Raw genomic sequence first — 21482 nt, forward strand, 5'->3', positions numbered from 1 at the left:
ATACCACAGGAAAACAATGGACATTTGTTGTAGAAATTCAGGCAGTCACTTCTGAACAGCACTAATCCCATTAATTTAAAACAGGAAGACAGAATATTTTGTGTGTCAGAGACCCTTCATGTCCATCTTAATTACATACAGAATAAAGAAGTTGCAGTCTGAATGTGGCACATCATTCTGTTAAGCAGCATGCAGCTTATTACACTGGTCTACAATTTTTGAGAAGTCGTCTGCTTCAGAGATAAAATGTGCTATTTATTATGTATTTTGATGTGCTGAATTCAAATATGACAATTAAAACAACTGATTGGCTACTGTTTCTAAGATATTTAAGTTTTTACATTTTATGTCTATGTTTATTGTGTAGATAGTAGAGTTTTAATCATAAATTGTAAACCTAGGTCTTTTCATGTGTTTATGGTTGCTTTACATGATAATATTTCACCTGTCCTGTTTATGTAACACTTTAAAAATCAGCAAAAGGGTTATCTAACTAAAATTTATTATGAAACAAAAGGCAAAAAACTATTATGTACATAGTTTAGTCCTATTCAGTGTCTACTCGGCGCTTCTTGGCTTGTCTCTTGTATTCATTAAATGGAGCATCTCTTGTCACTGTCCAGCAATAGTCTGCAAGCATTGATGGGCTCCATTTGCCATGATAGCGTTTCTCCATTGTTGCAATGTCCTGGTGAAATCGCTCGCCGTGCTCGTCGCTCACTGCTCCGCAGTTCGGTGGAAAAAAAATCTAGATGAGAGTGCAAAAAATGTATCTTTAGTGGCATGTTGCAACCAAGGCTTTTGTATGCCTTGAGGAGGTTTTCCACCACTGCCTTGTTGTTTCCGAGAAAATTTATTGCCACTAACTGGAAGGCTTTCCATGCCGTCTTTTCCTTGCCACGCAGTGCATGGTCAAATGCATCATCTTGAAGAAGTTCACGAATCTGAGGACCAACAAAGACACCTTCCTTTATCTTAGCTTCACTTAACCTTGGAAATTTTCCACGGCAGTACTTGAAAGCTGCTTGTGTTTTGTCAATGGCCTTGACAAAGTTCTTCATCAGACCCAGCTTGATGTGTAAGGGTGGTAACAAAATCTTCCTTGATTCAACAAGTGGTGGATGCTGAACACTTTTCCTCCCAGGCTCCAATGACTGTCGGAGTGGCCAATCTTTCTTGATGTAGTGGGAATCTCTTGCACGACTATCCCATTCGCAGAGAAAACAGCAGTACTTTGTGTATCCAGTCTGCAGACCAAGCAAGAGAGCAACAACCTTCAAATCACCACAAAGCTGCCACTGATGTTGGTCATAGTTTATGCACCTCAAAAGTTGTTTCATGTTGTCCTAGGTTTCCTTCATATGGACTGCATGACCAACTGGAATTGATGGCAAAACATTGCCATTATGCAGTAAAACAGCTTTAAGACTCGTCTTCGATGAATCAATGAACAGTCTCCACTCATCTGGATCGTGAACGATGTTGAGGGCTGCCATCACACCATCGATGTTGTTGCAGGCTACAAGATCACCTTCCATGAAGAAGAATGGGACAAGATCCTTTTGACGGTCACGGAACATGGAAACCCTAACATCACCTGCCAGGAGATTCCACTGCTGTAGTCTGGAGCCCAACAGCTCTGCCTTACTCTTGGGTAGTTCCAAATCCCTGACAAGATCATTCAGTTCACCTTGTGTTATGAGGTGTGGTTCAGAGGAGGAGGATGGGAGAAAATGTGGGTCCTGTGACATTGATGGTTCAGGACCAGAAGTTTCATCCTCTTCCTCGTCTGACTCAAGTGAGAATGATTCTGGTGCATCAGGAACCGGCAGTCCTTCTCCGTGGGGTACTGGGCGTATAGCTGATGGAATGTTTGGATAATGCACAGTCCACTTTTTCTTCTTTGACACACCATTCCCAACTGGAGGCACCATGCAGAAGTAACAATTGCTGGTATGATCTGTTGGCTCTCTCCAAATCATTGGCACTGCAAAAGGCATAGATTTCCTTTTCCTGTTCAACCACTGGTGAAGATTTGTTGCACAAGTGTTGCAGCATATGTGTGGGGCCCACCTCTTGTCCTGATCTCCAATTTTGCAGCCAAAATAAAGGTGATAGGCTTTCTTAACCATAGTGGTTATACTGCGCTTTTGTGATGGAAAAGTCACTTCACCACAAACATAGCAGAAGTTATCTGCACTGTTCACACAAGTACGAGGCATCTCTGCTCACTTTGGCTAAACAGAAATGTGTCCCTTTGCAAAATCAAACACTGACAAATAAGAGAGCACGACACTGTATGATTTCTAGAGCTGATATAGGGCAATTTGTTCAGCAGAGTGATGTAAGCTTCGTTATGATTGCATCATCCATGACTTCTAGGAATAACATGATGCAATTCATATCATGTATGATGCAATACCAGCTTCAGATTGCATCATTCATTGTTTTGCCTAAAAAGCAAGTACTGTCCAAACCCAGTCATAGATTTATTCATAGATCCAGTCAAAGATGTATTTTAGTCATTTCTGGTTTAAATTGAGATCCCTTCCCTTTATAACTCACTTATCCTCCGCCATTCCCAAGTCAAGGGTCATATATACTGACCCAATAGCATATCTTGAAAACTAGAGCCAATCAACAATTTTAAGCATCATTTTCGTTCTCAGTGACCCAGAATTAGTAAAGTTTGACTACATTTATTTCAGAAGCATTTTGGCTGTAGAGCAGTGACCGCTCATTCATGGCTCTAGACCATAGACATGTCCTATAGCTATTTGACCTTAGAAACGAGGTAATTTATGAAAAATCAAGTGACAACTGGCAGTAAATGTGCCCCTGCTCATAAGAGTTTCTGATGTACATTGGAACCCAATATATTTTGTCTGTATAAAACTAGTGCTGAGTGGAAATGTTTTACAACCTCTTATCTTTATTTCTAAAGCCTGTTCTTCCATAACCTATGTACTGGGTTATGGTCTCATTGCTGTGGAACTGTATTCGGATCATGTGGGCTAATAACTAGTTTGGCCCAAAACAAACATATATTTCCACTTCTCTAATGTGCACCCATTGCAATTTCCAGATGTGATAACTGCCTTTGTTTTATGGTAAAAGTGCTCTGGACAAAAAAAAGCATTTTTCTGCTGTGCAATAAAAATGAGTCAAAAGGTAAATGTCATGTTTGGTTTGCTGTGGGTATTCATCATTTGCTTACAGCTACGGAACAGAATTTTCAAAAAGATACATCCAAGTTTCTATGTAGAATGTGTTATGCATACAGTTGTCAATTAAACAATTCATGCAGCACTTATCCTTTTTGCGGGTAAAACTGAATATTTGGCTTTGGCCAAAACATGGTCTACCTTATTCCAGCATTTATAATGGTTGGCACTGGTTTTGATTTTTTTTCATTCCCAAACTTTTGCACATGGGGGACAAAAACTTAAATTTGTGTGTGCAGACTGCATTTCTGCACACAAATAGCTGATTTGCTTAGAATCATAGGACTGGAAGGGACCTCGAGAGGTCATCTAGTCCAGTCCCCTGCACTCATGGTAGGACTAAGTATTATCTAGATCATCCCTGACAGGTGTTTGTCTAACCTGTTCTTAAAAATCCCCAATGATGGAGATTCGACAGCCTCCCTAGGCAATTTATTCCAGTGCTTAACCACCTTCACAGTTAGGAAGTTTTTCCTAATGCCCAACTGAAACCTCCCTTGCTGAAACATAAGCCCATTGCTTCTTGTTCTATCCTTGGAGGTTAAGAAGAACAATTTTCCCCCTCCTCCTTGTAACAACATTTTATGTATTTGAAAACTGTTATCATGTCCCCTCTTTTCCAATCTTCCCTTATAGTCATGTTTTCTAGACCTTCAAATCATTCTTGTTGCTCTTCTCTGGACTTTCTCCAGATTGTCCATAATCTTTTCTGCAATGTGGTGCCCAGAACTGGACACACTACTCCAGTTGAGGCCTAATCAGTGTGGAGTAAAGCAGAAGAATTACTTCTTGTGTGTTGCTTACAACACTCCTGCTAATACATCCCAGAAGGATTTTGCTTTTTTTGCAACCATGTTTCTGTTTACTCATATTTAGCTTGTGGTCCACTATGACCCCCAGATCCCTTTCCACAGTACTTGTTCCTAGGCAGTCATCTCCCATTTCGTATGTGTGCAACTGATTGTTTCTTCCTAAGAGGAGGAGTTTGCATTTGTCCAGATCATTTTGAATTATAATGCTATCCTCCAAAGCACTTGTAAACCCTCCCAGATTGGTATCGTCCGCAAACTTTATAAGGATACTCTCTATGCCATTAGCTAAATTATTGATGAAAATATTGAACAGAACTGGATCAAGAACTGATCCCTGCGGGACCCTGCTCATTATGCCCTTCCAGCATGACTGTGAACCACTGATGATTACTCTCTGAGAACGGTTTTCCAACCAGTTATCCACCCACTTTATAGTAGCTCCTTCTAGGTTGCTTTTGCCTAGTTTGTGTATGAGAAGGTAATGCGAGACCGTATCAAAAGCTTTACTGTAGTCAAGATGTGCCATGTCTGCTGCTTCTCCCCATCTGCAAGGCTTGTTACTCTGTCAAAGAAAGCTATCAGGTTGCTTTGACAGTATTTGTTCTTGACAAATCCATGCTGATTGTTACTTATCACCTTATTATCTTCTAGATGTTTGCAAATTGATCGCTTTATTATTTGCTCCATTATCTTTCTGGGTACAGAAGTGAAACTGACTGGTCTGTAATTCCCTGGGTTGTCCTTATTTCCCTTTTTATAGGTTGGCACTATATTCACTATATTTCCAGTCTTCTGGAATGTCTCCTGTCTTCCATGACTTTTCAAAGATAATCGCTAATAGCTCAGATATCTTCTCAGTCAGTTCCTTGAGTATTCTAGAATGCATTTCATTAGGCTGTGGTGACTTGAAGACATCTAACTTGCCTAAGTAATTTTTAACTTGTACAAATGCAGTTCCTTGCACAAAACCATGAACATGAAAAATTATGGCTGCAGTTCCTTGCACAAAACCTTGAACATGAAAAATTATGGCTGCAATTCTAGCACCTACTTTTGAAAACTGGATCTTAATGTCCAAAGTCAGAGGGAAAAATATAGTTCTCTAATATAAGTATTCTTGTAAGTTACCATCCATGAACTGGATGCTCAAGATGACTTCTGATCCTGGACGTGTTTATGCATTCCTCACTCAGAAGATTAACCTCTTCAAATGAAGATGATGGATGATGATAGAAGCAGAAAATCAATTGCATAAAATGTATTCTCTAGTAGATGATAATCTTTGAAGATGCCTGTTTTTGTTTAAATTCTGCGAGGCACAACTGTAATAGTTTGCACAATGCTATGAAATATTCAGTAAAATAGTACCAGATAGGAGAAATGTGTTTATAAATGGCACTTGTTGAAGTAAACATGGCAAGACAAAATGAAATACCTTTTGTCTTTATGTTCTATGGAGTAACCATCTTAAAAAAAACAAACCCTTTTTAAAATCATTGATATTCCAATAATTGTTTGCTCTGTAAATTACCTACTGTCTGGAATATGATGTTAATTCTCCAGAGATTCTGTAAGTAAAAGAGAGCCTGGAGATTCTGTGTGAACGGAACTGCTGTTCTTAACCATTGAATGCCTAAGAATAGGATGGATCCGAGGGACACTGAGCGAAGCTTGGTGGTGGTGTTTTCTGCTTACCTGGCAAAGTGCCACAGCATGGATATATGCGGAGGAGATGAGCAGGAGAGTGTAAAGTAAGAAAAAAAAATTCAGACTATACCGTGATCATTAACAGCAGCAAGAATCCATACATTCCTTCTCCTCCCTCCCCACAATTAAATATTCAGGAGTTAGCATTTTATTTATGTTGCACCCAAAGGCTGTGTCAAAACTAGCAGAATTTAGAAAAAAAATTTCCACCAGTGCTACCACCAGTTCAGCTGTATTCATGTTAGTATCTGCAGGAGTCCAACAGCTTCTGATCTCTTTGCTGTTAAGTCATTAACCTTGCTGCTGGAGTCTTGTCTGCACTGAGGATTCCAGTGATATTGCTGAATTGGTGGTGATGCCACTGGGCATTTTTTCTCAAATGCATCTAATGTATGTACACATAGCTATAGAAACTCTTGAGCTTGGAACTGGATGTGGGATGGCTAGATTATTTTTTTTTCAGTGCATAAACCAAGGGTCACATGATAAACATTTTAATGAAAACTTCCTTTCCCTTTGTCTGTTAAGGTAAGTAGTTATTTTAATAAGGAAGCTGTCTCTCTAATCCCCCATTCTCTAGAAATGAACTGTTCCTGAAATGGACCAGCAAAGATCTTCGTTTTCTTTTCTATGTCAAGCATTCCCAATCTGTCTTTTTACAGAATTGATCAAAAAATGTCTGGAGGTCAGAGTGGGTATGAACTGAGTGAAGCCAAAGCCATTCTGAGCGAGCTGAAGTCTATCAGAAAGGCCATAAGCTCAGGAGAAAGAGAAAAACAAGATTTAATGCAGGTATTTGTATTGATTGATTGTTATCTTGAGGTGTTGATGTCAATTTTTTTTTTTAAATCCTAACCTAATATAGTGTTGTAAACTACTCGTCACTTGTACAATGTCTTTTATCAGAGGAACTCAGAATTTTGCAACAGGAAATATACCAATTTACAGATGAAGAAACCGAGACATTTAAAGATTACATGATTTGCCCAGGGTCACACAGCAAGTTGCTGCCAGAGTCAGGATGGGAGCATAAATATCCTGGGTTTGACCAGAAGTTCCTGTGGTCATAGCTTTAAAAGAGCCAAACATCAACAATACAAACCATAGCGCCGAGAGAAAGAGATTGAGAATGCATGTTAAATATTTTCCCTTCTGTACTTAAGAACTCTGGCTGAAATCCTGGCCACATTAAGTCAATGGAAGTCTTGCTATTGATTTCAATGGAGCAAGGATTTCACGCTGTCTCACCTCCGCTGTACCCATTACTCAAAACAGGTTTTGGCATAACTAGCTAAATAGTCAGTTAGTTGACCCACTTAACAACAACAACAACAACAACAACAAAAGTGTCTTTCTTGTCATTACATAAAGAGCCATAACTGTACCCTTCACTTTGCCTGAGAAGTCTACTTGTCTTAGGCATTTTATTTATCATCTTTTTATCTAGTGCATTTATGTGTCATGTATTGATTTGATTTTATATTATAAAAATAAACCTGTTGTGAATGCAAGGTCCAAGATTAAATTAGTATTTTCTGCCTGTTTATTTTGAAATGGTTACACTGTTTGCTTGGATCAGCAATTCTTTATAAAATATTAGGACATGGAAAGGTTGACTTTCCATCTGCATATGGAATACAAATGATTGAAAGTTAACAGAGCTCTTTTTCCTTTATTTCATCCTGTCCAGCTGATCACTGAACTTTACTGTGTATTGTGCCATGAAGTTCGGTGGACACATTTGTTTAATTCATGGCACTGCCTGAAAAGTAATTTGCAAATATAAGCAACCTGATTTCATAGATTGGGACTGGGAATCAAGAGACCGTGGTTCTATTCTTGTTTCTGCCACTGGCTTGCTGTGTGACCTTGAGCAAATCACCCTCTCCAAGCCTCAGTTTCTCCATCTATAAAAACAGAAAAGACCATTTATTATTTATATTGAAGTAGTCCCCAAAATGTTCTCAGGGTATTTCAAGCACAGGGGAAGATGTAGTGTCTTCCCCAAAGACCACATACTTCATCTTGAGCAGCTGTATAATGGAGATGTGTTTCTGGGTATAAATAAACCAATAGAGCTATTTGGATGCCTAGATAATTTAGTGCTAAATGAAAACTGAATGTTTATTCTTTTGGGATTTTTGATTAAATGTCTCAGAGAGACTGTGTGGTAGATACAATTGATGTATGGGATCCTTTTCAGATTATATTGTGGTCCTTCTGCTCCTGAAGAGCTCCGTTGTGCCTTTTAGAAACAGCTTTCTTAAGAGGTCTTCCATGCATTCCCCTCTGCAGCTGGCCAGCTGTGCTGGCTGGTACAAAGAGGACACTAGGTCAAGGCCCTGATTCTTCTCTTGGTACATTTGCAGTGGCTGGTGGTATGAGGCTCATGCAGTCCTTGCATTCATCTGAATGCAGACTGAGTGGACATTTCAAAGGAAGAGAGACACTCAGCTGTATACCTCCCCAGGTCTAATCTGGAGCTGAATGAGGAAATAAGCTTCACACTATAGTGCTTAAACTATACATTGATATGTAGCAGTGGTGACATATTCCTGAAGTGCAAAGATATAATAGTAAAGCATTCTCTGATTTCAGAGCCTTGCAAAGTTGAGAGAGCGATTTCATGTTGACCAGACCGTTGGGAGATCTGAACCAGATTTGAGGTCCAGCTCTGTAAACTCTCAGTTGTCTCTCTCTAGACAAACTCTGGATGCTGGGTCTCAGACAGACATTTCTGGAGATGTAAGTCCTTTTCATTTTGGCAAGAGTAAAGGGAGAGTGATGGCAGAATACTGCTGTTAATGGGATTGGAATCTTTACTCTTATTGCTGTGTGTGTAACTAGCTGTAAGAGAGAATTATCTACCCCAGTGCCAGGTAAGTTTTTAGTTTCCCCTTAAAAATTTTAATCTGAATTTTTCTTGAAAATTAAATAAAAAATAATTTGTCATGAAGCCTTTATATAGTAATCTGATTTTTATCAAACAATTCCTACATATATAGATGAACAGTTCTATAACTGGATAGTATTTCTTATTTATTTATATGATCTTAAAAAATATTTTAAAAGCAAAGTAACGAAGAGGTGAAGTTTAAAGCTGATCTCTTTCAAAAAACAGGATTTCAAAATTTACCTAATAATTTAATTTTTGTCCAGTTGAAAAACAGGTGGAATTAGCCTTTCAGTGATTGTCATTAAAATCTTCTGTATGTCAGTAACCCAGACACTTGTCATGGATTTGCATTCAGAAATGTTTATCAAACATTGGCATTTTCCTTGATGTTAGTGAGCTAAATGACTGCACCACAACTAAAGGCGGGGCAAAAGTTGTCTGGGCTTACCCAAAGAAGGCAGCTCTGCTTGTGGTTGGTTGGGGGTGGGAGGAAGGGAGGAAAGTCAGAAACTGCTGCAAAAGGTGCCTGGTGGCGGTGACTCGCCCCCCCCCCCTTCCCCAGGAATGTGCATAAAGGAATGAAACCTGGGTGGAGCAAGTCTCTATGTCCAAGCAGCAAGGAAGCCAACATCCACCCCATAGTGGAAGCGAATGGGTTAGGACCTGCTGTGGGCATTACGCTAGTTGCCCCTTTTAAAGGGGCCTGGGAAGGAATTTTTCCCACACCACTAGAATTGGCTTCAGTGGAGTGTGGTTTTTTTCGCCTTCCTCATAGCAGGTGTGAGGATGGACCTTTTCTGGTCAATGGAAAAGGTGGTAGGCCATATGTCGCAACTTATTTTGTAATATTGGGAGGATGTCCAGTGCAGGTACTCCATAGGTAGGGCAGCCAGTGACCAGATAAATGGCCTGGTAAAGGACTTAAAAGGAGGTCCTGGATAAAGGAACAGAACAGGGGAGGGGTTTGGGGACTCCAATGACTGGCACGGCAGGGAGCCAACACCCTCCATTCTCACAGCCCTTCTTAACCCTCTTACGAGGCTGGTGGATGGTAAGGTCTAAGCCATGGGTCAGCTGGGGGATCTGGTTGGCAACAAAGGGGGGCTGGAGACACTAGACCCACAAAATCAACCCCACTGCATCGATCGCAGCAGGGTGGATTCCTGGTAAGTGTAGACATGGCCTAAGGGCGTAACTTAGGTGTGTCTTTAGCAAATGCTATTCCATTGAAATTCTACTTTGAATTCTATTGAAGTCAGAACTTTTGAAGAAATCGATGTGATTCAAAGTAGGATTTAAATGGCATCACAGCTGCTTACACCAGATCTGAATGTTGCCTTAATGTCAATTTAGAAGTTGAAAACAAAAACAAACATCAGAAAAAATCACTATACATTATGAATTTGAGTAGTGTATTAATTACACCTTGTAGTGAAAAACAGTTGGCAGACTATATTGCTACTACTGGGCATGTTTCCATTTTAAGTAAGTAATTTCTGTAGTACATGCATTTGCTTTGTGTTATGGATGTGTCTTGTACCATAATAAAGATGATTTTTTTTTTCAACAGATTGGAGTGAAAAGTAGATCAAATTTAGCTGAAAAAGTCAGACTAAGTCTTCAATATGAAGAGGCAAAAAGAAGGTAATAGGGTTAGTTGCTTTGTTAAATTAAGTAGATTGTGAATTGGAACATGTTTCAGCATATAATGCATTCTGCAGCAGTACAACTAATCTTGTGCTTGCCATGACATCTAGTGGAGGGTATTTTTGGACAAATTGCAGCCAATCCATTCTTTTCAAGGCTGTTTTCCTTTTTCTTATTTCTGTCAGAGACTTGAGTACTGGTTTGTTCTTATTGTAAAGCACAAATTCTAGTTTAATATTAGTTCATGTTTAGAAAAAAAAATACAGAGATACAATGCAGAAATACAATAATTTGACTGCAGTTCACAGGATTAAGGAAGTGGCGTAAACTAAGTGTTAATTTCCAATCTCTCAAAAAGGACTGGCAAACCCTTATGCCCATGTAGGTCGTACTGCAGGATCAGGGCTTCAGTTTACTATGGCACAAGTGGCTTTTTGGTTTTACAGAGTTGTCTCTTCTCAGAGTGCGCGTTCCAGTGTAATCTTTGATTGGCTTAATTATCTAATTTCCCCTGGGAGCTTGGATAAATTAACCAATTGTATCCTTTTGAATGCTTTGCCCCGGGAGAAAGGAAATCAAAATCTCCACAACTGATCAATGTAGGATGTCCTTCAAAGAAAATGCTGCAGTGACTGCTCAGAAAAGTAATGAAATGTTGATTAAAGGCTGCCACAACACCAGTGTAACCGGGTTTTGCAGGTCAGAGTGGTCCTAAGCTGTCAATTGCACATGATTCTCTTTGACCACCAGAAAATATTATGTAGCACTAGGAAGAGATTTACTATGCCTATTTTGACGTAATTTGTGCATAGGTCACTTGTAACTAGTGTTCCAATTGTGCTATGTTGATACTATTTCTGGTACTTCTTCACAAAATAGGTGTGTCGAAGTCAAGCTTTTATCAGAAACCAAGCTTATGACCTCACCAATGAAGAGGCTTTGTCTCTATAATGAGAGGAAAACAGAAGCCTAGAGAGGCTTTTCACATTGAAGTTTCAATTTCTAAAGAACTAAGGAAATTCCCAGACAAAAATGAGATCTAAGATACTATTAAAGTTGTAAGTAGAACATGAGAACATTGGCAGTCAGGGATGGAAGAGGAGACATTTGAAGGCCTAGAAATTAAAACATAACTTTTTTTTTAAGAGTAAAAGGCAGGAGATTACACACAACCTTTATTGTGCCCCATATAAGCACCTAACAGCTAGTCATCTTACTGGGAAACTGTACCTCAACCACGTCCAATATAAACCATAAAACTTGGTTTTGCCAGTAAATCAGTACTGTTTGCAAAGATGTAAAGAGCCAGGGCTGTGGAGCTTACCTCATTATCAAAAGTTCTATGTTTTTTTGGCTCTAGTTTATAATGTAAATAACATCAACTAGCATCCAGTACTGTAGATACCAACGTACAGCACCTTTCTATAGGGACTGTCAATTTAAACATAGGCCATCCTCCATTTCCACGATGTGTTGGTGTCAAGAAACACGGCATCTCACGTCTTCTCTTTATCCATGTAGACCAAAAACACTGACTGCATCGGTCTACCAAACCCATCCTATAAAGTATATGTTGATAGGAATCCTAATACTGCACCATCAGATCTAGCTCTCCCCTCTTTACATATGGGATTTGGGTCAGACTTAAGGTTTTTATGAAACCTTAACTTTGAACTTCCAAGTATTTCTTCTTTATAACTAGAACATTTTAGTAATGTCATTTTAATTGAATGGATCTCTGTTTAGAATTTGGGCTGTAGCTTAATGGAGACATGTCTGGAAATAACCCAGTAATTTGCATCCTTTTCAGTTCTAATAGGAAGCAAATGAGACTTTCTGAAAGAAAGAACACATTTAAAGTTTCCTTTTAAGGGAAGGGACATCATGGTTTTATCAGTGACTAGAGAATGCTTTTGATAAAATTACTGTATCTTGAAATAATGAAAAAAGATAACCAGTCGGTCCTCAACCTCAATGCGTAATCATATCACAGCATCTCTCATGCCAATTACGGTAGCCATAATCATTATTATAAAGGTAATAAGTATGACCCTTCTTTCTGAAGTGTCAAATGTGTGAGAGTCACTTGTCTTGTATTAAAAGAGCCAAGGAAGGAAAAAAAACACTTTCAAATGGATTTCCCAGTTTGGAAAGTATCCGAAAAATATTTTCTTTTTCAAAAGGCTACTTACAGTTCGTTCATTCTTTCTTTCTTTCTTTCTTTCTTTCTTGGAAAATAGCAAATCCTGTGGGACAAACTTAGATGTTGCTACAAAAAGTCAGCTTTACTGGCCTCAACTACAGCAGATAAACACTTTTAAACAAGTATACGTTTCAAGTGAATTTTGGTGTTCATAACCTGTGCCCGACTTGGAAATCTTTATTCACAGAGGGCAGGTACTGCATGAGCAATGATATCTTACCGTGGTGAAGCTCTTTCTAATGTGCCTTGACCCCGTTAAGTGGGGACTGCCTCAGAGGGTGAGAGGGTAATTCAGTTTTCATGTCCATTTAATCCTTTTCCCCTCTGATGAGACTGCTAACAAGAGTGCCAATTATGATAGTGGATAGCTGGCTACATCAGAGAAAGCTCTGATACCACCAACTCATCCCATAAGCCATTGAACAGCTGTCCATAGCATCTACTATCAGGCACTACCAAGGTTAGCTAGATTTGAACCAGTGACCTGGAGATAAAAGTCTCTACATCCCATTCTCAATGTGAAACCAACCAGTTGGTTTCCCTACAAGTCTCTCTTCCCTAACGGAATGTTAAATATAAATAATTGATATATTGAGCGGCTCCAAAAAATGTTTACATATAAATTAAACAGTTTATTTTTTTCAGTCTCCCTTGTTGTTTGGTTACTGACTTCATACTTTAGCTTAAAGTATTGTGTTCAGCTTTGGTTTCATTGTTGTTTTATAAAATATCATGCTACTGACTTGTTTTGGTTTTTTTAAGCTGCTGGTATTGAGGTTGGAGTAGGGAGGAAATCTCAAAAGTTCTCGGTTTGTGATTCAACCAAGTTTGTTCTTCTGATTTCTGAATTAAGTAATGGGGTGGACAGGTTATTGAGAAACCTGTTTTGTTGTGATCGGTGATGCTAATAATAGCATGCTTATTTAGCATTTTGATTGTTAATTTTCCAGTATGTTGAGGCAGTTGTTTATGGCTTTTCTGGTTGAAGCTAAACAACAGCTGATGTTGGGTCTTTCCTGACTGCAGAGAGATTGTGAATAACAAATTTAATCTTGTTTGTGAAATATTATATTGGCCACATCCTCAGCTGGTGTAAATTAGCATTGAAGTCAGTGTAGTTACACTGATAAACCAGTTGAGGATCTGACCCACATCTATTTAACAATGACAAGACACTCTCTGCTTCTTACCCTGAATTGTCCTGCAATGAGCTTCTCTCTCACCCTTCCCTTGCTCTGTCCTTCTCCCAGTCTAGAAGAGGAGAGGTGCTGAATGGCACCGGGAAATGTTAATGGGTGGGATAAACAGCTTTTGAACTAGGTGGCCTGTTGAAATCCAGCTCATGTTAGTAGTTACTGAAAGTTGCCATCCAGTAGTTATGTGGCCCATGTGATGTAAGTTCGATGGTCTTTGTAGCTCCCAGTGGGCTTCTGTATCTGTCACGAAAAGCCACAATACAAATTTGTGCCCATGTTAGTTTCAGCAGAGAGGTTGAGGACTGAATGGTTATGGAGAGGGAACTACTAGAAGTAGTCCTTCCTAGTCAGGGTTGAGTCATGTTAGCAGGATAATGTTGGGAAGCTTCTACCACCTTTAGACATACTATATCTGTTCAGACGATAAGCAGAAGACTTGCAGTCTAGCACATTTGACAATTCATCCAGACTTTTAAATAGGTTATCTCCCTTTCCTTTCGCTTGCAACTGTTGGTGGTACCTTACCTTTCAGCAGGGTGATAAGACTTCCTTCGTCCTTTGAGTCTCAGTCATCTATTTGCCACTAGAATTTGTGCCCAGATATAATGCTCATTATGTCACAAAGTTGTCCAAATATGCTATTACTGCAATGCAACCAACCTCTAGCACTTTAGGGTAAGTGGGTACCTCTCTTGGTTCCATGATGACATTTTCAGAACATTCAAGCTGTAAACTGTATTTTTAAGTCAGCTTTTGGACTATAGGAGAAAGAGGTTCACATTTTAAATATATAAATCTTCACATTTTTGTATGCCCCCATATATGAATAAAAAAAATGTATAAGGGATCATGTTTTGGGGCATAAGCCAGTCATTAGCTGCCTGGGTTTTGGAAGAAACTTCCCCATATTGGCAAGGAATGGGGTTCCTTGTACCTTCTGATGCATCTGGTACAGTTATGGGCTACTGGACTAGATGGCCCGCTGGTCTGATGCAGTGTGACAATTCCTACGTTTTCGTGAAGCAACATTAATTGTAAACATAACTTTTTGTGCAAAATCTATACCTTGGTATGTACATGTCACCCACCCTTGTTGTTGGTTCTAAATATTGTCTCCATTTTGCACTCCCAATTCTTTGGCACTGTTCAGTATGCCAGACCCAAACGCATGTATCTTTTGTTTTAGCATGGCAAACTTAAAGATTGAACTATCTAAATTAGATAGTGAGACCTGGCCTGGGGCATTGGATATTGAGAAGGAAAAACTGATGCTGATCAATGAAAAGGAAGAGCTTTTAAAAGAACTCCAATTTGTCACACCACGCAAACGCACTCAAGATGAGCTAGAACACCTGGAAGCAGAAAGAAAGAGGCTGGAAGAAGAGCTGCTGTCTGTGAAAAGCACTCCTAGTCAAGCACTTGCTGAGAGGTATGTTTTCATCTTTTGCTAATGTTAAGTACTGTTATCTGCAGTTTAACCTTTGTACTCTTTGCAGGTCTGTGCTGTGCCTTGATGGACCGTTTCCCTTCAGTAACTGTTCTGTGTAGATCGTAATTACGTTTATTATTAATCCACTGGGCAGTAACACAGAGGATCCTGTTGTATCATGAGAGAAAACACACACCCTGTATGTGCTCTGCAGTATTGGCTGCTCTGCATTTGTTACCAGCATGAAATGCCTATGACAGATGTTGGATAACTGAGGAATGTCCGCGTACCATCAGGAAGGCAATACATCATTCACTGTTTTCAGATAATAGCTGTAAGCTGTTTGAACTCTGGCTATTTGATTGTTGCAACATCTGAAACCTCTCACTGTGGGTTTTATTACACAAAAAAATGCAAAAGTTTCACTGCTTTTAGCTCAGAAGAAGAGGACAGTTGCAGCAGAACACTAATTTGCACTAGTAAATGAGATACCCACTGCAGCATACTGAGTTTTGCCAGCTAGGGAAAGAGCTTGAAAAAATTAATGAAAACTTTGTCACAAAATATGACTTACGTTAAACAATGGTGGATGTAAATTTTATTGGGGATCATTTCTCGTGAATTAGTAAATATACTGTAGTATGTCTGGTAGAAATAAAGAAGTCAATATTCCGACTTTCACTATAGCACTCTGTCAAAGGTCTGATCCTACTCAGAGTCCCATTAAAGTGAATGGCAATGGGAGCTAGATTGATTTGAGCCCTAAATCATTGAGTAGAGAAGAGACTCCCCATTTCTGTGTGCAGATTATGTAAATTGTATATTAGCAAAGCGTGGATTAAGCAAGGTTTGATTTACGCCCTTTTTAATGCTTTAAATTGTGGTTTGTTTCAGTTATCCACAGAAGCGGGTGAGGTGTGATCTCAGCCCTTATGAAACTACTGAAAAAATTTCCTCTTGACTTTTTGGATAGGAAGATTTGATTTGATGTTTTAAAATGTTAAACCTTTGTCGTCTTTGTACAGTTCACCCTTCAATGGGGGGAGCAGGCAATGACTATATGTGCTGCACTCCAGAAGTCTAGGTTTGGGAAGGAATTGGACTAGGTTTGAGGATAGGATGTAAGGAGGCTTGTGGGAAGGAGCTGGCAGGAAAAATAAGGCAATTTGGAAGGAAGTATAGCAGAGAGGGATTACTCAGAGAGCCAGCATGTTGGGTGTGTTTAGTAATATATATAGTCTCAAGAATAATTCCTGAATCATGTGAGAATTAGAAGTGGATAGAGCCTTATAGATGTAGAGATGTTTGTTTGAATGAATCTAAATTTCCAAGGAAGAAATTAACCAGCTGTGTTAGTAATCTCTGATTAAGTTACCAGAGATGTGTTGCCCTTCAGCATCCATTGATCAAGTAATAAACAGGAAAAACAAAATCATAAAATCACATTTATAACAAATTAAAGAGTGTAAATGAAGGGTTTGATAAGTAGGCTAACAAGTAACGACTGGATCCTGGTTCTTATGCTAGCAGTTGATTTCTTAGTCTGTGTCTGAATTTGCATGTTTATCACTAAAGACACATTCTTAATTTACATGAGTATAATAAAAGTAAGTTACATTTTTTTTCGCTGTGAAGAAGAGATGTGATAATATTTTCCAGGACTCTGGTTTACTGTGTGGCTGGCTGGGGTGACCCATTCCGGACTGGCCTTTCCCTCTGTCCCTCCACAAACTGCCCTCTAACTAGGATTGCAGAATGCTGTGTCTCTTCCGAGGCTGTCAGTAGTTCTGGTATTCTGCCTTCTGACCAGCAGGTGGTACTTGAAGATTAGGGTGGCTCATGCTTGCTTGAACATTATAATGAATCTCAACCTGTAACCTTTATAACTTAATAACTGAATCCCATACTCTAAAGTAAATAGGCTTTTTTCACACTAAACTTGATTGTTGCATCTCGTGCTGACTCGGAGGTGCTCTAAATTTTGTAAAAAGATTCAAAGGTGAACCTTTTTCCTGAATTTTTAAACTCTTTTAATTAATGGTCAAACCTCCGAATGTTACTTCCCAGAGGACAAAACAATCACCCCTCCGGTAATTGTGGGAGCAGCCAGTTCACGAAACCCATCTTTTCTTCAACAAATGGCAGTGTGGCTGCATTGCAGTCTTCTTTTATAATCTTCAGTGAATATGGTAGGCTTCTGTCTGGTTCAAATGAGTACGTCAGCTGTGATTACTGTAATGAAGCAACATCTTAGAAAGCAGCAGATCCTATCAAAGTTTGGCAAGAATAGTAAGAAAAAGAAGTCTGAACCAAAAGATTTGCTTTGTAAAACCAAGTTTCACAGTGTAGCCTAGGGATATCTGAGAGAGGGCAGGTAAAACTGACATGAGTAGCTGTACTCACAGACCATTTAAAAAAGTGGGTAAAGATCATATATCAGATTAAAAAAAGAATAGGCAAAGCCTATCCTAGCTACTCTGAGGAGCCTCCCATATTATCGCACAGAAATAGCATTCTGTTTTTCCTAGTTATGGAACTATCAAAAGGGCCACCTGCTGTTTCTTCTTGATTTCCATTTATGGTAGTGAGTTCCTTTATCTCTTTGGCCCTAGGAAAGGTCCCCTGATTAATTGTAGACTGTCTGGTCTTTGAGGGAGTTATCTAGTGAATTTGAAGTTTTTCTGTGTCCTTGTCCTTCCAGTATTGCTTCCAAAATGGTGGTATGGTCTTGTGTTTGGCATCTACAACCATGTCCAGATCACGTTGGGAGAAGAAGGTAGGGTGGGGGGCAGAAGAAGCGAAGCTGCTACATTTTGAGGTATCGCCTACTCAGTTAGAAAACTTTCTCATGTGAAGGAACTGTCCCTAAGTCTAGAAAATGGCTGATGTGTTTAATATATATTTTTTCACATTTCTGCACTGTTGTGGAAAAGGACTAAGACAAATTCTCTGTAGTTTTCTAGAAGTTCTTCTGATAATTCAGTTGCATTCCTTTAAATCACACGCTATATATATATATATATATATATTGTAAACAAAGGGTCAGATCCTCATCTGATGTAAACTTCACTGGAACTAGATCAATTTATAGCAGCTGAAGATCAGGCCTAAAATATTTCTCTTAATGCTATTTTAAGTCTCATCTAAATGTCTTTATTTTATGTATATATTTGTAGAAATTACAGATTGTGGAATTAACTTCTGAAAATAAGTTGTTGTTTTTTAAAGTACAACCTATCAGACTGTCTGAAAAACACATGTATAATTACCTAACACTTTGGCATATGAGCTTTAACAATACATGATCTATTAATAGTCACTAAAGAAATATTTTTAAAATAGTGCAAATCATTCAGGTAGGATGCTAATGCTTTCCCCTTTACTACTCATGCAAATTGGCCATCATTTTATGTAACTCGGGCTACAGAAAATCCTTGACCTAATCATAGTCCAGAACCAAGCCCTTCTTGTCTTTAAACTATTATAAATTCAGCAGGACATACAGCATGCAGAAATGCTGGTCTTAAAACCAGACTATTTTGCCTAGACTTACTTTATTTGCATCGGGCTTGGGGTGAAATCCTAGCTCCACTGAGGTCATAGATTAAACTTCTATTGACTTCCTTTATCACTTAAAAGAATATTCCCTTTAGATTTCCAGACTTGACTCAAGATTTGTTTACCATCATTAGTGAAACAATGACTGAGCATATGGTACCAGTAGCAAGGAATACTTAAAGATGACTTAATAGGAAATCAAAAAGTTTAGGAATAGTGACTAGGAGGATTAAATTCAGTAAATGAATTAAATGAATATGAAGCATTATCACTTAGTTGATTTCCATTTGATATCAATAATACCTCAAATATAAATATTGCATGACTTCAAAAAATTTCCCAAAGCCTCAGGTTTTTTAGTTTATATTCTATTGCAGTCTGGTACTCCTGATAATGATTTTATGCTGTCAACTTGTATTTGTGACTCCACCATCCTGTCACTGAAATCTTTGAGATTTAGCGACAGAATTGACATCGCATTCTAAATTAGATGTAATTTCACTTAACACTAACATTGATTCAGAATAATCAAATGTTATTTCCAATGACTGAACTGCATTAAATATAATAGCTAGAGAAATCTTAGAAGTACCAGTAGATTGATTTAGAGGAAATTTCATTTTCAGCTGATTGTACAGCCTTGCTAACAGAAATATAGGTATATGAGTAAGGGACACTGATAAGGGCAAAAGGCTTCTTATCACATTTTCTCTAGTCTTCATTGTTGCTGGTAACTCGGAAGTTACAAATTTTTGCACCTCCTTCCTTACCTAGTTGCTGCTTCTACAAGGGAAGGTGAAAAGCCACCTTTAAAAAGTCACAAAAATATTAGTAGAAGATTAACATTGCCTGGGGAGAGAAAAACAGGAGAAACTATCGTTAAATAACTGCAGAAAGAACTGAAATATTACAAAATGGCAGAAATGGGGAAAGAGTCTGAAATCATAGATTATAACAAGCAGCAGAAAAATTGAAAGATTTAGCTTGGGAGCCCTGGGAGACTATCAGCAGCAATATCAAGATACTGAATGGGGCCATCCCTACTCAGCATCTGCTTAAAGTTAGGCTTCTCCTTAAGTGCTTTGCTTAATCCTGGGACCCTCTGAGTGTAATAATCTGTTTTTTCATGCAGAAATAGTATCTTTGAATGTGTACTCTGCAGTTGCATTTGAACCTTGGTTTGTTCCTGCTGGTACTGAGTGAGGAGTCTAAAAGGAAAGTTTCTGAAATAAGCCTAAAACTTCTTAAAACTAACCTAAAAAATGGCTAATACTTGTGATTCAAAGAAATGTTGTGTGTAACTTGACTGAGCAATGGCTAATGGGGAACATCATAATCCACAACTATGGGAAGGGCATTAGTTACTCCAGCAAGAGATAACAATGTATCTAGATAAAGGTATCAATAAATGCTATGCTACAGTAAAATTCTGAACAGGAGTCTGTCAGAAGAGCTTTTTCTGACAGATCTGTTGGACTTTTGAATTGTCAGCCAAAAGAAACAGACACATTTCACCACTTGGATCTTTAGAGCTAGACTGGACAAATGTGCAGTAGGGAACAATCCTACGTTGGGGTGAAGATGAGCTGAATGATGATGGGGGGGATCTCATCTCTAACTTCTGTGACTCTATCGGGCAAAGACTGGAACGTTTGGGATGCAGTACTGTGTGTCCTGGATACTATCCAACATCTCTGAATTCTAAACCTACTTGTTAACTTGGATCCTGTTTTGGGTATCAGATATTTTTCTATATTCATATATGAAGCATCCGATGTACAAAGGGACTCGTCTTGATTCCTGTTTCAAACAGCAGTATGTCAACGTGCACTACGGAACTTACTGTACACAGTAGCAGTGTCCATGCAGCGAGTTGCTGCACAAAGCTGGTGTGCTGTTAGGTTTACTCCCTGGCCTGCTGCTTGCTAAGTCTCCACGTAGACAAACCCTAGTGATTTTGCTTGAGTTTTTCTGTTTTTTCCCATACTGTTCCCCAGAGTTCTTAAATTTTCAGAATTTACAATAATATTTGCTTTCCTGTTTAGTTTCCTGGGTTTTTTTGGTGGAACTATGTTAGCTAAGCAGCCAATATACAGCTTGCTAAAATGCAATAGATGCAGCTTTTGCTCTGTTTTCCAAACTGCTATCCCTGTTCTTTTTCTTTCTCTTTGCTTGCATGACATTTCTCTCGGTATCGTGTGTATACAGATCCTATTTATTACTTGTATGACGTCTCAGGTTTGTGTAATGCCTTACATTTCACAGTCCCTGTTCGAAATTGCTTAGAATCTTAGGCTGTACAATGTAGTTGGAAGCTAGGGTGAGACCAAGCAGAGTCTGAACTGATTAGCAATGACAAGCAAGGGGAAGGAAATGGGTTTTAAGGAGGAGTGGGAGGCATTAGCTTTGTTCCTGATCTATAAAATATTCTTCCATATTTACTTTGTGCCTTGTATATTTTATAATGTCTTTATATATTTGAATATAGTTCTTTTTCCAGGTTGAAATTGGAAGAGAGAAGAAAAGAGTTGGTTCAAAAACTTGAAGAAACTACAAAGTTAACTACTTATTTGCATTCTCAGCTTAAAAGGTAAGGCTGTATTTTACATCATGTTTTAACAAGAAAAAAATAAAGACCTGTTTTCAGCTGTGGTGCAGCAGCACTTGAATATGTCTGTACTTCATTCTTAGATTTTCTGCTAGCTGGAGACTGAAACAAGTTCGTTTTGATAATTGTGGCAAGACACATAGGTGCAGTTGCTTCTAGCATTCTCTGTGCAAATCTACTGTATCTATATAACTTTAGTAAG

The 21482-nt window shown here is 38.7% G+C and overlaps 1 protein-coding gene across 3 annotated transcripts in view; it reads left to right on the forward strand.

Moving 5' to 3' along the window:
• Window positions 1–21482, forward strand: part of WWC2 (WW and C2 domain containing 2) — a 145750-nt gene that overhangs the window by 77489 nt on the left and 46779 nt on the right. For all 3 annotated transcript variants that reach the window (XM_045018988.1, XM_045018989.1, XM_045018990.1), the window contains 5 exons: window positions 6406–6535; window positions 8342–8488; window positions 10210–10283; window positions 14872–15114; window positions 21173–21262. In XM_045018988.1, coding sequence (XP_044874923.1) covers window positions 6406–6535; window positions 8342–8488; window positions 10210–10283; window positions 14872–15114; window positions 21173–21262 — 684 coding nt within the window. The remainder of the gene's footprint in view (window positions 1–6405; window positions 6536–8341; window positions 8489–10209; window positions 10284–14871; window positions 15115–21172; window positions 21263–21482) is intronic.

This window comes from Mauremys mutica, chromosome 5 (genome assembly GCF_020497125.1).
Source record: "Mauremys mutica isolate MM-2020 ecotype Southern chromosome 5, ASM2049712v1, whole genome shotgun sequence".
NCBI classification, from domain to species: Eukaryota; Metazoa; Chordata; order Testudines; family Geoemydidae; genus Mauremys; species Mauremys mutica.